Source organism: Lates calcarifer, linkage group LG12, assembly GCF_001640805.2.
Source record: "Lates calcarifer isolate ASB-BC8 linkage group LG12, TLL_Latcal_v3, whole genome shotgun sequence".
Lineage (NCBI taxonomy): Eukaryota > Metazoa > Chordata > Actinopteri > Centropomidae > Lates > Lates calcarifer.
The window spans coordinates 15817622-15831734 of NC_066844.1; the positions used below are offsets into that span (position 1 = coordinate 15817622).

The window sequence follows — 14113 nt, forward strand, 5'->3', positions numbered from 1 at the left end:
GGACGTGAGATGAGGAAGAGAAAATCCTACATAGCCTGCCTGAGCCTGTCTGAGGTTCTAAATAATATTTCCTTGCAAATATGCACAGCCAGATTTGCTCAGTCTCCCAAGATAATTGAAGTTAAACATGTCTTTTTTGGCAATGCAACAGAGGAAAGAGACATATGGAGGAGTCTGTGAGTAAAAGAACAGGATAGGGATAAGACCCAAGGCAGATGAGCTGTGCGGCTAATAGGCAGACAAGGTGTCCGGAGAACGACAAAGGGTAGAAAAGTGAGGAGGGAGATTGTGTGTGTATGTGTGTGTGTGTGTGTGTGTGTGAGAGAGAGAGCGCTCCTCTGGGTCATTAGGCTACAGAAAGACACATGCAGGTGCCACCTCATCCTTCATTCTCCCACTCTCCTGGCCAACAGGCATCGAGCAGGAAGGTATGAGGGCTTTGAGCCATGTTCAGTGAACCTGACATGTGCTGGAGATACTGTGGCAAATGAAGATACATTGCAGGGCCAGTGGATACTAATTGTCCTCCTACATTTTCAACAGTCTGTCACCATTCTCACTATGTACAGTACAAGTGACTGGCACATTTAATGCAAAATACACAATAGTGCAAAAACCACTACACCATGGCTGACACAGAAATTAAATAAAATATCCTGTCTATTTATTCAGGCATTTGGCTGTGTCCATCTGATCTGTCTTACTCTGTGTAGCAGTGATGAACGGTTACCTGAGACATCTCAACCTAACTTCCGTTATTAGAGTGTCTGCTGTCAGATAAAGCTGTGATAAGACAATACAGTGCTGCCTTGGCACAGCAGCCACATAGATTCATCCAGACACATCAGACAAGACAAATAGACCTCAGCTAATGCTGACAGAGCACCCTGGGTTGAAAATTTAGACAGACTTTCAATCATAAGTTTGACAAGTGGGGACATATTCAAGCAAGAGGATTTCTGTTTCCATAATTCCAAACCCCATAATCCATTTTTGGCCCCTGTCAGGGCTCGAATGAATGATTCGAACTGAGAAGGCAAGTCACCTTGGCAACAAATTGAATATATGCATCTCAAATTTCATGTTATTAGGAGTGTGAAAACAAATCTGAAACACACAGGGTGCTGAGGTGAAGTGGTTTTCACACATTCTGTGAATGCATGTAAATGAGTTGAGTTCATGTTACATGATGGGAAACAAAAGAATGAACTTTAAATTTTCACCAAGTGATTTTTTTGGCCAGAGTAACATAAGCATTCAATATTCACGCTCCTTTTAGCCTTAGTTTACACCACACGGCAGGATGAGAGAGAGAATCTCTTTCACAAGTAGTCACGTAGTCCATATTTCTTATAGTGGCTTTAAAGTAGAAATATAGATTTTTAACCATCATTATGTCAGAGGCTAAAATGTCAGTGATTGAGGAATTGATCAGTTCAAACCGGAGGCTAAAGCTGAAATTTCGAATTCATGATTCTATCTTCGTCTATTTCAGTAAAATATTCACCTGGTCTTGGCACTATAAAAAAAACCCAGATATATGGCAAAGACAGTGGAGATCAAAACACAAAAATCCATGCTCAAAATAATTTATGATTTACTGTATATATAAGTATATATAAGAAAAACCATTTAGAAAGTAAATTAGTAGTGTGGTTAAGACAACCTAATTTGGCTGCCACTGGGTAAATGAGCTGCTGGGGCAAAGTGAGTCCTCTGCAAACAAAACACCCAATGAGTAACATTTGTCCCCCGCAGTGGTTTTAAATGATGCCACGAGGTAGCTCTGCTGCATCACAATTACCTGGCACTGTCTCTTTGCTCCATTAACATAAGCAAGCTATTTCACTTCAGTGAGATGCCACTAAAGGGCTTGAGGGGCCTAAAGGTGATAGAAAAGCTGCATAAGATATTGTATGAATAAAGATGGTAATGATCTATGATACAGCAAGTTTCTGTTGCTCTGTGTAAAATGGATGTGTTGTAGGGAGCTCGAATAAAAATCTGACAGAAAAAAGCATACACTGGACTACTTTACATAGATGAAAATAGGTTGCAGTACATGCATCTCAAGGTGTTGCTTGACAGTTGGTTTGTTTGGACACACTTCGCGCTGTGTGACTAGTTTGTCTATTTTCATAGTCGTCAATTTATTGAAAATAATTGGGGGAATGAGCCACCTGTTGTAAACAGCACCTGTACACTCTGCCTGACATAATTATCTGAGATCAGACAAGAATAGGACCTAATCTGGCACCATCTAATCTCACTCAAGGAGGTAGAAAATGCACTAGAGTACATTCACTTAAAGGCTTGTGATGAGAAAGACCGCTGAGTAAATAAATACTAATGACACGGCAATATTGCCACAGGTGAAATGGAATCTGTTCGCTGAGACAGAATATGAAACAGTGAGAGAAACAGAGGTAATTTCTCACTGGGTGACTCACTTAATGCTGTCAAACATTCTGGCAAATAACATCCTAATTGACTGTTTACTAACACCGCCCCCAATCACAGCTTAGCAACCGTAACTAAGCAGGACAGACCAATCAAATTTTAGATTTCTCCGCATGCAGAAGTGGGGTGCATGATTTTTTTAAATAAGAAGCTATAACCTGCATCAAAAGAGTTTGGTAAGTAGTGTCTTTTACACCTTTTTACAAAACCAAAAACACAAAAGTATAAGGAATGATTAAATCTGTGTTTTTGCCTACACTAAAATAAACTGCAAACGTTAGCATGTTCTGTTAACTAGCTCACTACCCACGGTAGTGGGTTTCGCATTAGTTCTAAAGGCAAGGAGTGCATCAGTAGCTAAATTTTTATGACATTACTTTATGTAAGGTTAGAAAAAAATGTTTATCCACCGTGTGTGATTGAAGCATAACAAAAGTATATTTTTGTAATAGTATTATCCTGTGCTAGCTTGCTACAGTTTATTAAATCAGCTGGTGATAATTGTCATTTCAGCTGAAAAAAAATCCAAGATAGTCAGCCAGAAACAAAAAGCCTGCTTATTTTTTTAAACCTCTGTTTGAAATCAAAGACCCCATGTTTTAATTATTACTGCAAACTTCAAGTAGCACATTTGTCACTGTTACCACTTTATGCTATTAATGTGCCATGAACAACAGAAAGTTTGGCAGGCAGAGCAGTGGTAACTAAGGTGGCAGGGCTTAGTGAACAGTCAATTAAATAGAAACATATGCAGCAGGTGGTGAATGAAGAGAGAATTTAGAACTTCTGATCTACTTTCTCAGTGGAGCTTACCTCTAAGTGAATATCTGATTATGTGTGGAGGAAAAAGTCAAGAAATGGTACACAGGCCATAGAAACTGCCAATTCAACCTCCACTCCTCCCTCCCTTCTCGCTGGCCATAAAACGCAGTGTAATAGGATTCCTAAGCTTTTCCAGTGACTGCTTCCACTATCACACAGACATTTAAGTGCACTAATCCATGACAAATTGTCTCATCTGATCCATGACAAATCGTCTGAGGGGCCCGATAGAGACGAGGAGATGGAGGGAGGGAGGAGGGAGGGTACAAGAGGATGGAGGGCCGGGGGAAGAGGCCAAGCGCGGAGAGAGTGCTGCTCGGCACCTGAATGATCAGGCAGTTATTGCCTAGTTTTTTAGAAAGGTTGCTTTCATTACCTCGAAGGACATGCTGTGTGAGAAAGAGAAAGAGAAAGAGAAAGAGAGAGAGAGAGAGAGAGAGAGAGAGCGATCACGTAGCACTGATGAGCTCTCCACCTAAGCCCACAGTTTTCAAAGCAATTATAATCCCATGTGGAGGTAGATTATAGGATTTCAGTTCCTCTGTTGGCAAAAGGCAGGATTTGTAGATGTCATGTCCATAAAATGAATGTTTCTAATTAAATTTGCGTCATATACAATTTACGATTTTCGTCACTCTATAGTTTAATTTCTGAAGGAGATGGTTTTACATGACATGCACACAAGTGAATTTGTAGTCAACCTGCAAACTTGGATACTCCACAACCTTGGGCAGTAATGATTTGGATATATTTGTGTTTGTGCGTGTGGGTGTGTGAACAGGTAAATTTGGCTTCTACAGTATGTTGCTACATTTCCACATGTGCCAGTGCTGCCACCTCACAATTCCTCTTCATCCACTTTACAAAAATATGATTACGGCATCATCCATTCAAGTGACTGTAATTTAATTGAATTTTCTTTCATCATCAATTCTCACACTAATTAGACCCCACAGTTTAATGGGGATGTAAATAAAGCTGATTTAACGGCATAAACAAAAACACAGAGAGCCTATATAGAAAGCTGTTCTTGCGGATAGTATGGATGGATCTGCCGTTCACACTGTAAAAGCTTACACCTCCACAGAAGAAGCAAAGCAGCAAGATTACAGCTTTGAAGATGACTGTGTTGGAAAAAAGTGCATGTTCACTTCTGTGTTTCTGCCACTAACACTGAGTTATTGTAATGAGGAGTCTGAGAACTATGGAAATGAGTTCCAAGTTGAAAACAGTGTGTGCATTCAGTTTGTGAGCCAGTGAAGCTAATTTTTAACATTCCCAAACACTGCCAGAAAAATCATCAATCTTCTGAAGCTGCCATCAGCGCAGCAATGGAAAGAAAGAGCAGGAGAAAAAAAAATCAATTCGTACTGTGCGTATGTATGGCTTCCAGACTTCCACACTGTCCTCATTTACCATAAAGACAGCTATCCTGAATCAAGGTTTATTTCAGCACCCTGTATCTTGTCAGATTTTCCTCTCCTCAGAAAACCCCAATCCTTAGATCTTAAGTTAAAATACTGGAGCTTCAATAGATACATGAAGCTAAAGTGCAGCCCTTCAGTATTTTGACAGCTTGTTTTTTTTAAGCATCTTTATATTTACCAGACACATCCTTGCTTATGAATGCACTGTTGCTCTTGTTTGACCATCTTGGCTAATCAAAGTAATTACATGTTTTCTTCCACCTCAAAGAGTTTTCTACACTGAGGGAGCATCATGGCACATTGAACAATGAGCTCATTAAAATGCTTTCCAATCATCTGTGTTTAGACTTTACAAGCCATCTCAAATCAATGGATAAAAACGCAACAGCAGCACCTCTGCATTAGCAATCGGCCTTTGCAGCTATTCTTAAGGCATTTTCTGTCATGTGCAACCTTTTTCATGTATATGCAAAATCAGCATGGCTATGGCTGCCAGTCTGTGCTCAATCACATTTCATCTCAGCCTTTGATTATGGTATTCTTTCAAATGAACAGCAGCAGGTAACTTACAACATAAGTGGTTTAATAATGTGTCAGACAGTTCTGTAATGGTGCACGTATACATTGTACTGCCTTGTCATTGTAGCTGACAAAAAAAAAAAAAAAAAAAAAAAAAAACGGTCAAAAAAAAAATGTCAGCAACAGACGGCTATCAAAGCATAACAGGCTAGTAGAGATAGTTTTACAGTTGCACCTGGAACAGGAATCATGCTGTTCTGTTAGATCTGAGACACTCTTAAACTGCCCTGTCATAGTCATAATAAAACAAAGCAGCAGCTAAAGTGTTGTTATATTGAGACTGCCCCTCTGGGTATTGATACATTATGAACATGGCTACTGTATGCATACTTCAGCTAAACAAGGATAAATAAATACAGTACCCACTAAGGGTAGCTTCTTGACAATACTGTACTACAATGAGTAGACAACACATTGGGGAGTACTTTCATTTTAACGATAGAAGACATCAAATCTACAGTAACTACTGCCAGTAGTGCACTGACAATGTAAATTGGTTGCACTTTTACTGACTCGTGATGGAGTCCAATACTATGCACTGTCAAGAGTGGCCTGGTTTGTGCCGCAGCAGACTTGGCAATGAGCACTTGTGCTGGCTGTGTTGGCAGGTGGGGAGAGTGCAGAGCCGGGCTTGTGTGTGTCATGTCACATTCAGCTCATCTGTCAATGTAGTGGATTATTTCTTGAGAGACCAGAATTGGCTGCCCAGAATCAGGGCGCCATCAATCTTCGGCCGCATGAGCAGGACGGGGAGGGGTGGGGGGGGGGTGCGGCTGTGTGAAGCAGGGGCTCATGGGAAAGGGAGCAGCACCGCTTCCTGAGCAGGTGACGAAGCAGTCAGGCAACTCGTTACTCAATCTCCGCCTCAGCGGTGACTACGCCGATTTGTCACAGGAACATTCGGGAAGAAAAAAATGTGATTTTGAAACTTTATCTCTGCAGACACATATTTTAGCTTTTTTTTGTTGGCATGCACTGTCAGCTCACCATTGCAGGAGGCAGATAAGCTGATTTCTCAAACATTGTTAGATGCTTCAACAGACTAGGGGATTACATCTGTACCTACCTCAACATGACCTTCACTTCCCCTCCTTAGATACCCACACAGCCCCTTGTCTGTGTATCTTTGTCTATGTGGGATGGTTTGTGAGTTTTTGTACCGTCCAGGCTCTCAGTCAGTCAGCTGGGCTGCATGCCAAGATCCACAAAAATTTATTTCGGGACATGGTTTCTCACAATATACCAACCCAATATCCCACTTCAAGACTTATGACTGTCCAAAGACAATACAGTAGCACAGCGTCATGCCAGAGTGCAAGGCACAGGTAAACAGCTTCGCATATCTTGTCGTCATGCAATTTCAAAGATAATTAATCAGTTATCTCAGTATGTGGATGTGTGAGTCAAAGAAGCACAAAACACATTTTCAACCGCGTATATTATATGTGTATAATGAGGCATATGCCTCATTAAAGAAATCACCCTACAACTTAATTTCCAGTATGGCAGATAGTACATCACACACTGTTTCATCATCTTTTATTTGATTACAGAAAACACTAAAGCATGAAAACCGATGGATTCTTTGAGGCAAGACATCTCTTTTTCGCTACATCCTACATATCCATATCTATTTATATCTGAGGGCTCTGGCCTCAATGAAACCAGAGAGCTTCTCAAATTATAAAATCAATTCTAATTCAAATATTCATCATAGCATTTCAATTCTGAGAGAGCAGTTCTGGTTAAATCGGTTAACGCCACTCCACGGCTGAGTAAGATTGATGTCAGCTTAATCCTCTTAAAAAAACATGATATACAGTAAATTGTACAGTTGCCGAGCAGCGGGGGGTGGGGGTGGGTGGTAGGGCAGAAATGTTTTTCTTTCTGAGTGCCCAGTTGTGAAATATCATAACACATCCTAAGATCATGATTGCCAGCAGCAATTATGGCTGTCATAAATCACAGTTTGTTTGATTTTAAAAGTTTTCCAGAGAGTACATGTGCTAAAATAACACTCTCACTGAATGCTGGTATATTATGTAATATCTCTCTTTTGATTATCTCTTTGTGCCGTTAGTCAAAATTGAGTGGCCCAGCCTAAATCAGTCCAGTAATGTAAATGAAATCTGAGACTTTAAAAAGATCAAATCGACAGAGTGTGTGTTTATCATCCATCTGCACAATGTAAGTTTGCATTCTCTCAGCGCTGACGTGTCCTAAACACAGCTCCAGTATCCCCAGGGGACCCATGAAAATGCCACCCCATAATGGCCTCAGTGAGAAAATGGTTTGTGAGTATTTACAGGCATGTACGTGTCCGTGCCCTCCTTAGTGTCGTATGCAGTAAGTGTGTGAGTTGATCTGTCTGACAGGAAACCTTCCAGAGGACTCTCAGCCATAACCGCCCTTTGCCTGGATGACTCCTCTATATCTATGCAGGCGATGGTGGTTGGAGGTGAGGGAGGGGGGACTATTTTTTTTTCCCCCCTTCTTCCCCTTTGGGACCACTGCATTATTCAAAAGACACTTACTGAGCCTTGCACTTCCTTGTACATCTTTGGCACCAAGCTCGACTTGCCAACCAGTCAAAAACAAAAAAAAAAAAAAAAAAAAAAAGGAAGAAAGAAAAAAACAAGAAAAACTGGAAGCTAGCCTTTAAAAATTCATTCTGAGCTCTCTGTCGCTCATCCCTCATCCTCTTGTTCCAATTAACAGGACTGGGATACTTTCTAACCTTCTATCTATCATAGCTGTAATTTTCATGTGTCAGCTGTTCTACAGCAAAAGTAAAACAGTTTTCTGACATGCTGCTTAAAGTCACTAGTGTTTAGCACAAGCATGTACAATGCAATGCTGTGCTTTCTTCTTCTTTCTGTACTTCAATTACTGTCTTTTAGCTCAGCAATGCAACAGAGAGAGAGAGAGAGAGAGAGAGAACCAAGCAGAAGATAACATCAATGTTTAACAGTCGCTTGGCTTCCGGAGAGAGCCCCACTCTGCACGAGGGTTCAGCACGGGAGTCACACTCATTGTTAGAAGCTTAAAGAAAGCCTTTGCTTTGCTTGAAAAAAACCTTTGCCTTCCCTGTTACACTCCCACATACACCATAAGCAATGCTGGTAAGCTTTTCCATAATCAGAGAATTAGAACCACCTCGGCGTCTACCCTCCCCTTTTGCCCCTTCAGTGCAGAAGGCGTCAAGCTTAATTGCCGAACGTTTCCAGTGCAAAAGAGAGAAACATAATTGTCATTTCCATCTAAACCACAGTGATCAAAGCTCCCTTGGCTACCAGCGCTGTAATAGGGATTTTTTGCCTACAGCTTGTCCTACTCGAAACAGTCTGCCAGCTAGATTCAGGGTGCTATAGTCAAGAATTCGTCACTGCACACAGAAATCTTATTGCTACTGGCTAACTCACAATGTTTGAAGATGCTCTTTGTCCAACAGAACTTCCACGTTCAGATTTAAACACAAGCGTGCAGCTCAGCCACAGAGCCAAAGTCTAACAACTACATTATCTCCACAAATAGCACAAAATGTATACAGATAGATTTGAGTATGAGTATGTATCATGCAATTAGCGGCACAATTAGCAGTCTTCCCCTTTGCCTTATCTTGCATGACTGCGAGCATGGTGAATCATCATGTTACAGTACTGTACTGTGGCAAATCATTCTGACATACTGCTGCAGTCTCTAGCTGTTGCCTTTAAACAACCAAAGCTGAGGAGGGTTGCCCCATCGAGAAGGCAACGTCTCGCACTGTAACCCTGTGCTGTGAAAGCTGAAATCTGTCAAAGAGGCACACATACCCAGGGTGAGAATGTCGGTGCGACCGGGCCGGGCCACATGGTGCTGCTGGATGGTCTGGTAGAGTGTGGCCTGGCACAACAGCAGGAAGCCGAGGCTAATCCACATGGCCAACAACCAGGACATGGTAAGGCCGAGTCTGCAGGACAACACACAGCGGGGGGGGGGGACAGGAGAACAGGGCAGGAGTTGTATTACAGCGTGTCTCCATACATATTTACAACACACACATTGTGTTTTAATTTACTGTGTCAAACAAAAGAAACAAACATATCTTCTGAAATATTGTGCTATCAACTAGAAATATTTAGACATGTATGATTTATTTACAGGTACGTACTCAGGTTTTTTCTTATAATAACACTAGGGATGAAAAGAAAAAGACAAGACAGGCTTCAAGGAGAAAAAACCCTGCAGACAAAAGACTCAAACAAACGATCAAACACAAATTTAATCTCGTCAATATCTGTCTTGTCCAAAGCTGCTGCTGTCTAGAAGGACTTGCACCACAATAACGGATGAAACGCACAGGGAGGAAAATAACCTGCTGTGATCTCTTTGTCAGACTAATCATTTTTTAACAAGCCATGTCATCTTTTACATGAAAACTACAGTGCCATTAACAACATCACTGGAGCCGTGAATATTGCAAAAAGTTCGTAAAAGATGGCGTTTCTGAGCACAAACAGCCATTTTTGCAGATTTGTTTAGTGACTGCCTAATGGCTGGTGAGGGCCGGCATATGGAGACAGGCCTTAGCTCCTGCTGAATAATGAAGCACTCCTCCTTTCCAGGTGTTATTAGTGCCTCTCTCATTCACATTCAGGACCCCTGCAAACAAACTGTGGCTTGGTGTGTTTAGGGCTCCCTGCCTCAGACTTTTCAAACTGCACGTCTCTATTCGGTGAGGCTCTTTATGACTGTTTGGAAAAATATACAAAACCTAGTCTGATGATCTGTTTTAAGAGGAACATTTCACCTAAATCTCTCACCTGTGTCACTCAGACATCTCAAGATGTCCTTGTTTTAACATTTCTCACTTTGCAATAAGATTGTGACTTTCTGTGTTAATCTGACGCTCTAATACAACAAGTGCGAATCCAAAACTCCTTTAATTTTTTTTTGGATTCTGCCACATCTGAAAACACAAGAGAATATAAAGCAGACTCTTAGCCCCTGGGGAGTCTGCTCAATACATACTTCAAAAATAATGAATTTCACTTTTGAATGATGAGGCTGCGTGGACACGTATTTAAAAAGTGTCATGAAAGCAGGCCTGATCCAGTGTGTTATTTCCAGACAGTTCCAAAGCCACTGCTTGCTCAAACTGGACTAGTTTGTGTGTTGAACATCTGTGCATCTGAGATTAAAGCCATTAGGCTACTAAATGTTGCCCGTGTGTTCTGTGCCCTCAGTGACATTGAGACTACTTGATATTCAGCGAAAATTAAGGCATATAATTATGAACAGCACATTGTAAATCCCCACCCCTGCACTAAATCCAACATAATCCGCGAGTTCTTTTCTTTTTTTTTTTTTTTTTTTGTGGAAATGTGAACTGGTCCCATGGGTACGTTTTCTTCTTCTATTTTTTTTTTTTTAAACCACACAATATTTCTGTTCTGAATTCGGTTTCGCTTGCACAGTTAACTGCATGCTGCATTTAGAGACCCTGAGCTCCTCCCGGTTATCGGAAGGCATTCTAGCCGAAAATAGTATGTGGTTCTTACCAGCAGCGTTTTACCAGCGGTGAGCGCACGGAGAGACTTTTAAATAAAACGAGCGAGCACCAGTGTCATTTTTTTAAAGGAACTTCAGAGTAAAAAACATGGCAGTTTTCAGGAAAAGAGAACCGAACTCTTGTCCTCAAAGCCTCGTTTCTTCAGCGCAAGTAAGCTTCTTCTTTCTTCTTTCTTTTTTTTTCTTTCCTTGGTGAATATCCATCACGTTCTCCATGCGAAAAACGACGAGAAACACATGCGAAGCAGTTTACTCTCGATTTTGTGTGTGTCACGTAAAAGGACAGAACGGCTCCTCGTATGCGTAATTGTTAAATCCAGCGTCAGACAGTGGAAAATGCGGTCGAAGAGTAAAAACAGCAGACACACCTACAGGCGAATTGCCCTACTCGTGCACCTGCGTGCAACATCGATTTAACAGAATGAGACCCGTTTGGTTCCCTGCACTACTTCTGGAGGCAACTTAAACCATGACACAGAAAACCGTGCGTGTTTCACCCTCATAAAGGAATAAACCACTGAGGATGATAGAGACGTCTAATCATAGCAGAGGCTGCCATCTGAACTTTTTTCGTTGTATTAGATGCACTTCGGGTGTGTGTTTCAGAATGCTGTCAAGATGAGTGCCCCACTTAAACATGTTTTAAACTTCCACAACGTGGTTACAAAGAACATGCACAGGATGTTTCTTTGTAGAGGCTCTTTCCCTATTTCAGTTCTTGCGCACAGAGTAAGCCCAGTCAGCTTTACTCAGCTCAAACACATTTTCCTGTAAGCAACATTTTTGTGGTGAAGTGTGTCCTTATGATACAGCTGTCCTAGAAAATCACCACCACCACTACCACCCCCCCCCCCCTCCCACCCCAAACACTGGAGGTATTCCTCGAAAGTCCCACACCCTTACCTGAGCAGTGCGTTCAGGAGGAAAAGGAGCTCAGTCAGAATCACAGCCTGCCTGCCTGCCCAGCAGACTCACTCCTCTGTCTTATATCCATCCATACTTTGAAGCCAGGGATTCCCGCGCCAAATTCCAGTACTCTGATAAGCCAGACACCGCACAACAGGAGCTCAAAATGCTGTTCTTTTCCTCAGTATTCCCTCCTACAGACCCCTGCTGCTCTGTTTCTTTTTTTTTTTTTTTTTTTTTTTTTTTTTTTTTTTGGAAATCCTTGGCAACACAGTCACCAAAAGCAAAACACCCAGGGGTCTGTGTCACAAACTGGCCATGGAATTGAGGGATGGCAGGCTGATCATGTCACTGCTGTATCAGCCACATACGTGCAGATCTCTTCTCCTCTTCCCTCCTTCAGTCTGTGTCTCCTCTCCGTCAGTAGAACTCCTATGTTGTGATGACAGGGAGCTAATTTACGCCCCTCACTTGTCGTCTCCTCCTCACGCGTGCAGCGGAAGGCTCCAGTGGAATGACTGCTCTGTCTGCTCTTGGCTGCGTCCCCCCATTGAGAAGCTGTGCTGATAGTGTGAGCCTCAGTGCTCTCTCCAACACACTAAGTAGAGTCTGTGTCAGAGAGGCAGAGCGAGTGTGTGAGCAAGCGTGCGTGCGTGTGTCTCTGTGTGTTTGTGTGTGTGTGTGTGTGTGTGTGTATTACAATGTAGCCCAGCTGGGAAGAGAGAGAGAGAGAGAGAGAGAGAGAGAGAGAGAGAGAGAGAACTGAGAGAGAGTCAGATCACATGTCTTAAAGCAAGACTGCCCACTCCTGCATCAAGACTTCATCAGCAAATGAAGCATGGTTTATTAACCCATCCCGCTTTACATCCCAACCTCCCATCCACAACGTCAGGAGACGTGCAAGTGTAGCCCTCAGCTCGTTTTGCATGTGTCTGAGTGTATCCATGGGCACATGTGGGCTACTGTATGTGTGTGAGTTGGAGAGGGTGTAGAGGAGGATGACTGAGTGTGCCTCTTTTAGTTTATCCCCCTCAAGCATTTGTGGGACGACAGTGAAATACGCTACAAGCACAGCCCTTTTAATACAAGGCAGAGTGGCTCATCAAAACTCTGCAATCACCGTATTACCCATTACGAGCTGGCTGTGGCTCTTTCTACCTGTTTTTGTGGTGATGAGTGAGGGTTTGTGTTTACGGCCAACCTCCTTTTGGATGTTTCCCACCACTGAGACAAACTTGCATCTGCAGTGGCAGCCTAAAAGAGTCTGTGAGCATCCCTGTGTCACTTGCTCCCAAACTGAATCTGCTAGCTCTGAAGGAAAGACATCCACTGTCTTTTGTATGCACACGCTTGTCTGGTTGTGTGTGTGTGTGTGTGTGTGTGTGTGTGTGTGGGCGGACATATGCGCGTGTGTGTGTGTGGGCGGGCATATGCATGTGTGTGTGTGTGTGTGTGTGTGTGTGTGTGTTTCTACTGTACCTGAGCCATGCAGGCAGGTGAAAGCAACCAGTCTTGTTTGTGTGGAGTATGTTTCCCTCCAACACATTTCCTTTCCATATGGAGGAGCTCCCCTTTAACTCATTATGCTGTTAACCAGAGATTTACAGTATATGCCAATCCCACGCACCTGCCATGGCTGACTCACTCAGTCTGACATTTCACAGAAAATGAACTCTCTGCTGCTCACAACAATACACAGCTGAGGGGCTAAATAAGCTTGCAGACAATGAGGATAGTGTTGATACTGTGGGGGAGTACAGACACATCAACTTAATGATGAATATCCGGGTAAACTTTGTCTTGGAGCCGTTAACTGCACCCTGTTTTCTGCACATGCTATGATTTGTGTGAATAGTACATCCAAGTAAGTCTCAGAGAGCTGTTGTGGAAAAAAATGATCAGGCTCCTGATTGGCTGTCATTATCCACTTATCCAGTCAGGTGGCATTTTGGAGATGGTTAACAAGCCCTCAAATCGCTGGTCACTGTGCCATGCCACAGGGCATCCTGGACCCATCCCTGCTGCTGCCATCACTTCTGCTTGTTCTTTATGCGCCATAGTGTGATTTGACAGCCAGATGCACACAGCCCCACAGAGTTACAATCTGCAGGGGAGAGAGGGGCTGAATGTAGAAAAACACAGCGTAACAAAATGGAGGAAGAGATGTCGGGGGGGATTTATTATTCCCTCTGTAGGATTACTCTAAGTGTGATGTGAGTGCCTGAGTGGGTAAAATAGTAGCTGTTAACAGAGACCTCCTCTTATGGCTGAGAACTGGGCAAAAAAAGAAAAGAAAAGAAGGAGTGGTGTAGTAGTAATTCTTTGATGTGTTTTTTTAGCCATGTGCTGGTGTGTTTTTGCCTTTG

General features: G+C 42.5%; 1 protein-coding gene across 5 annotated transcripts in view; it reads right to left on the reverse strand.

The window, feature by feature from the left end:
- Window positions 1–12769, reverse strand: part of LOC108885655 (chemokine-like protein TAFA-1) — a 102765-nt gene extending 89996 nt beyond the window's left edge. The window contains exons 1-2 of one of the 5 annotated variants that reach the window (XR_007814329.1): window positions 11745–12725; window positions 9104–9240 (exon numbers count right to left, since the gene is read on the reverse strand). Coding sequence is in view for 3 of the 5 variants with exons in the window: in XM_018680099.2 (XP_018535615.1) it covers window positions 9104–9227 (124 nt within the window). In the remaining 2 variants the exon portion in view is untranslated. Of the gene's footprint in view, window positions 1–9103; window positions 9241–10831; window positions 11629–11744 lie in introns of those variants that run through there. The other 4 variants (XR_007814330.1, XM_018680099.2, XM_018680095.2 and 1 more) reach the window with 4 other exon arrangements.
- Between the last annotated feature and the right edge of the window lie 1344 nt (window positions 12770–14113).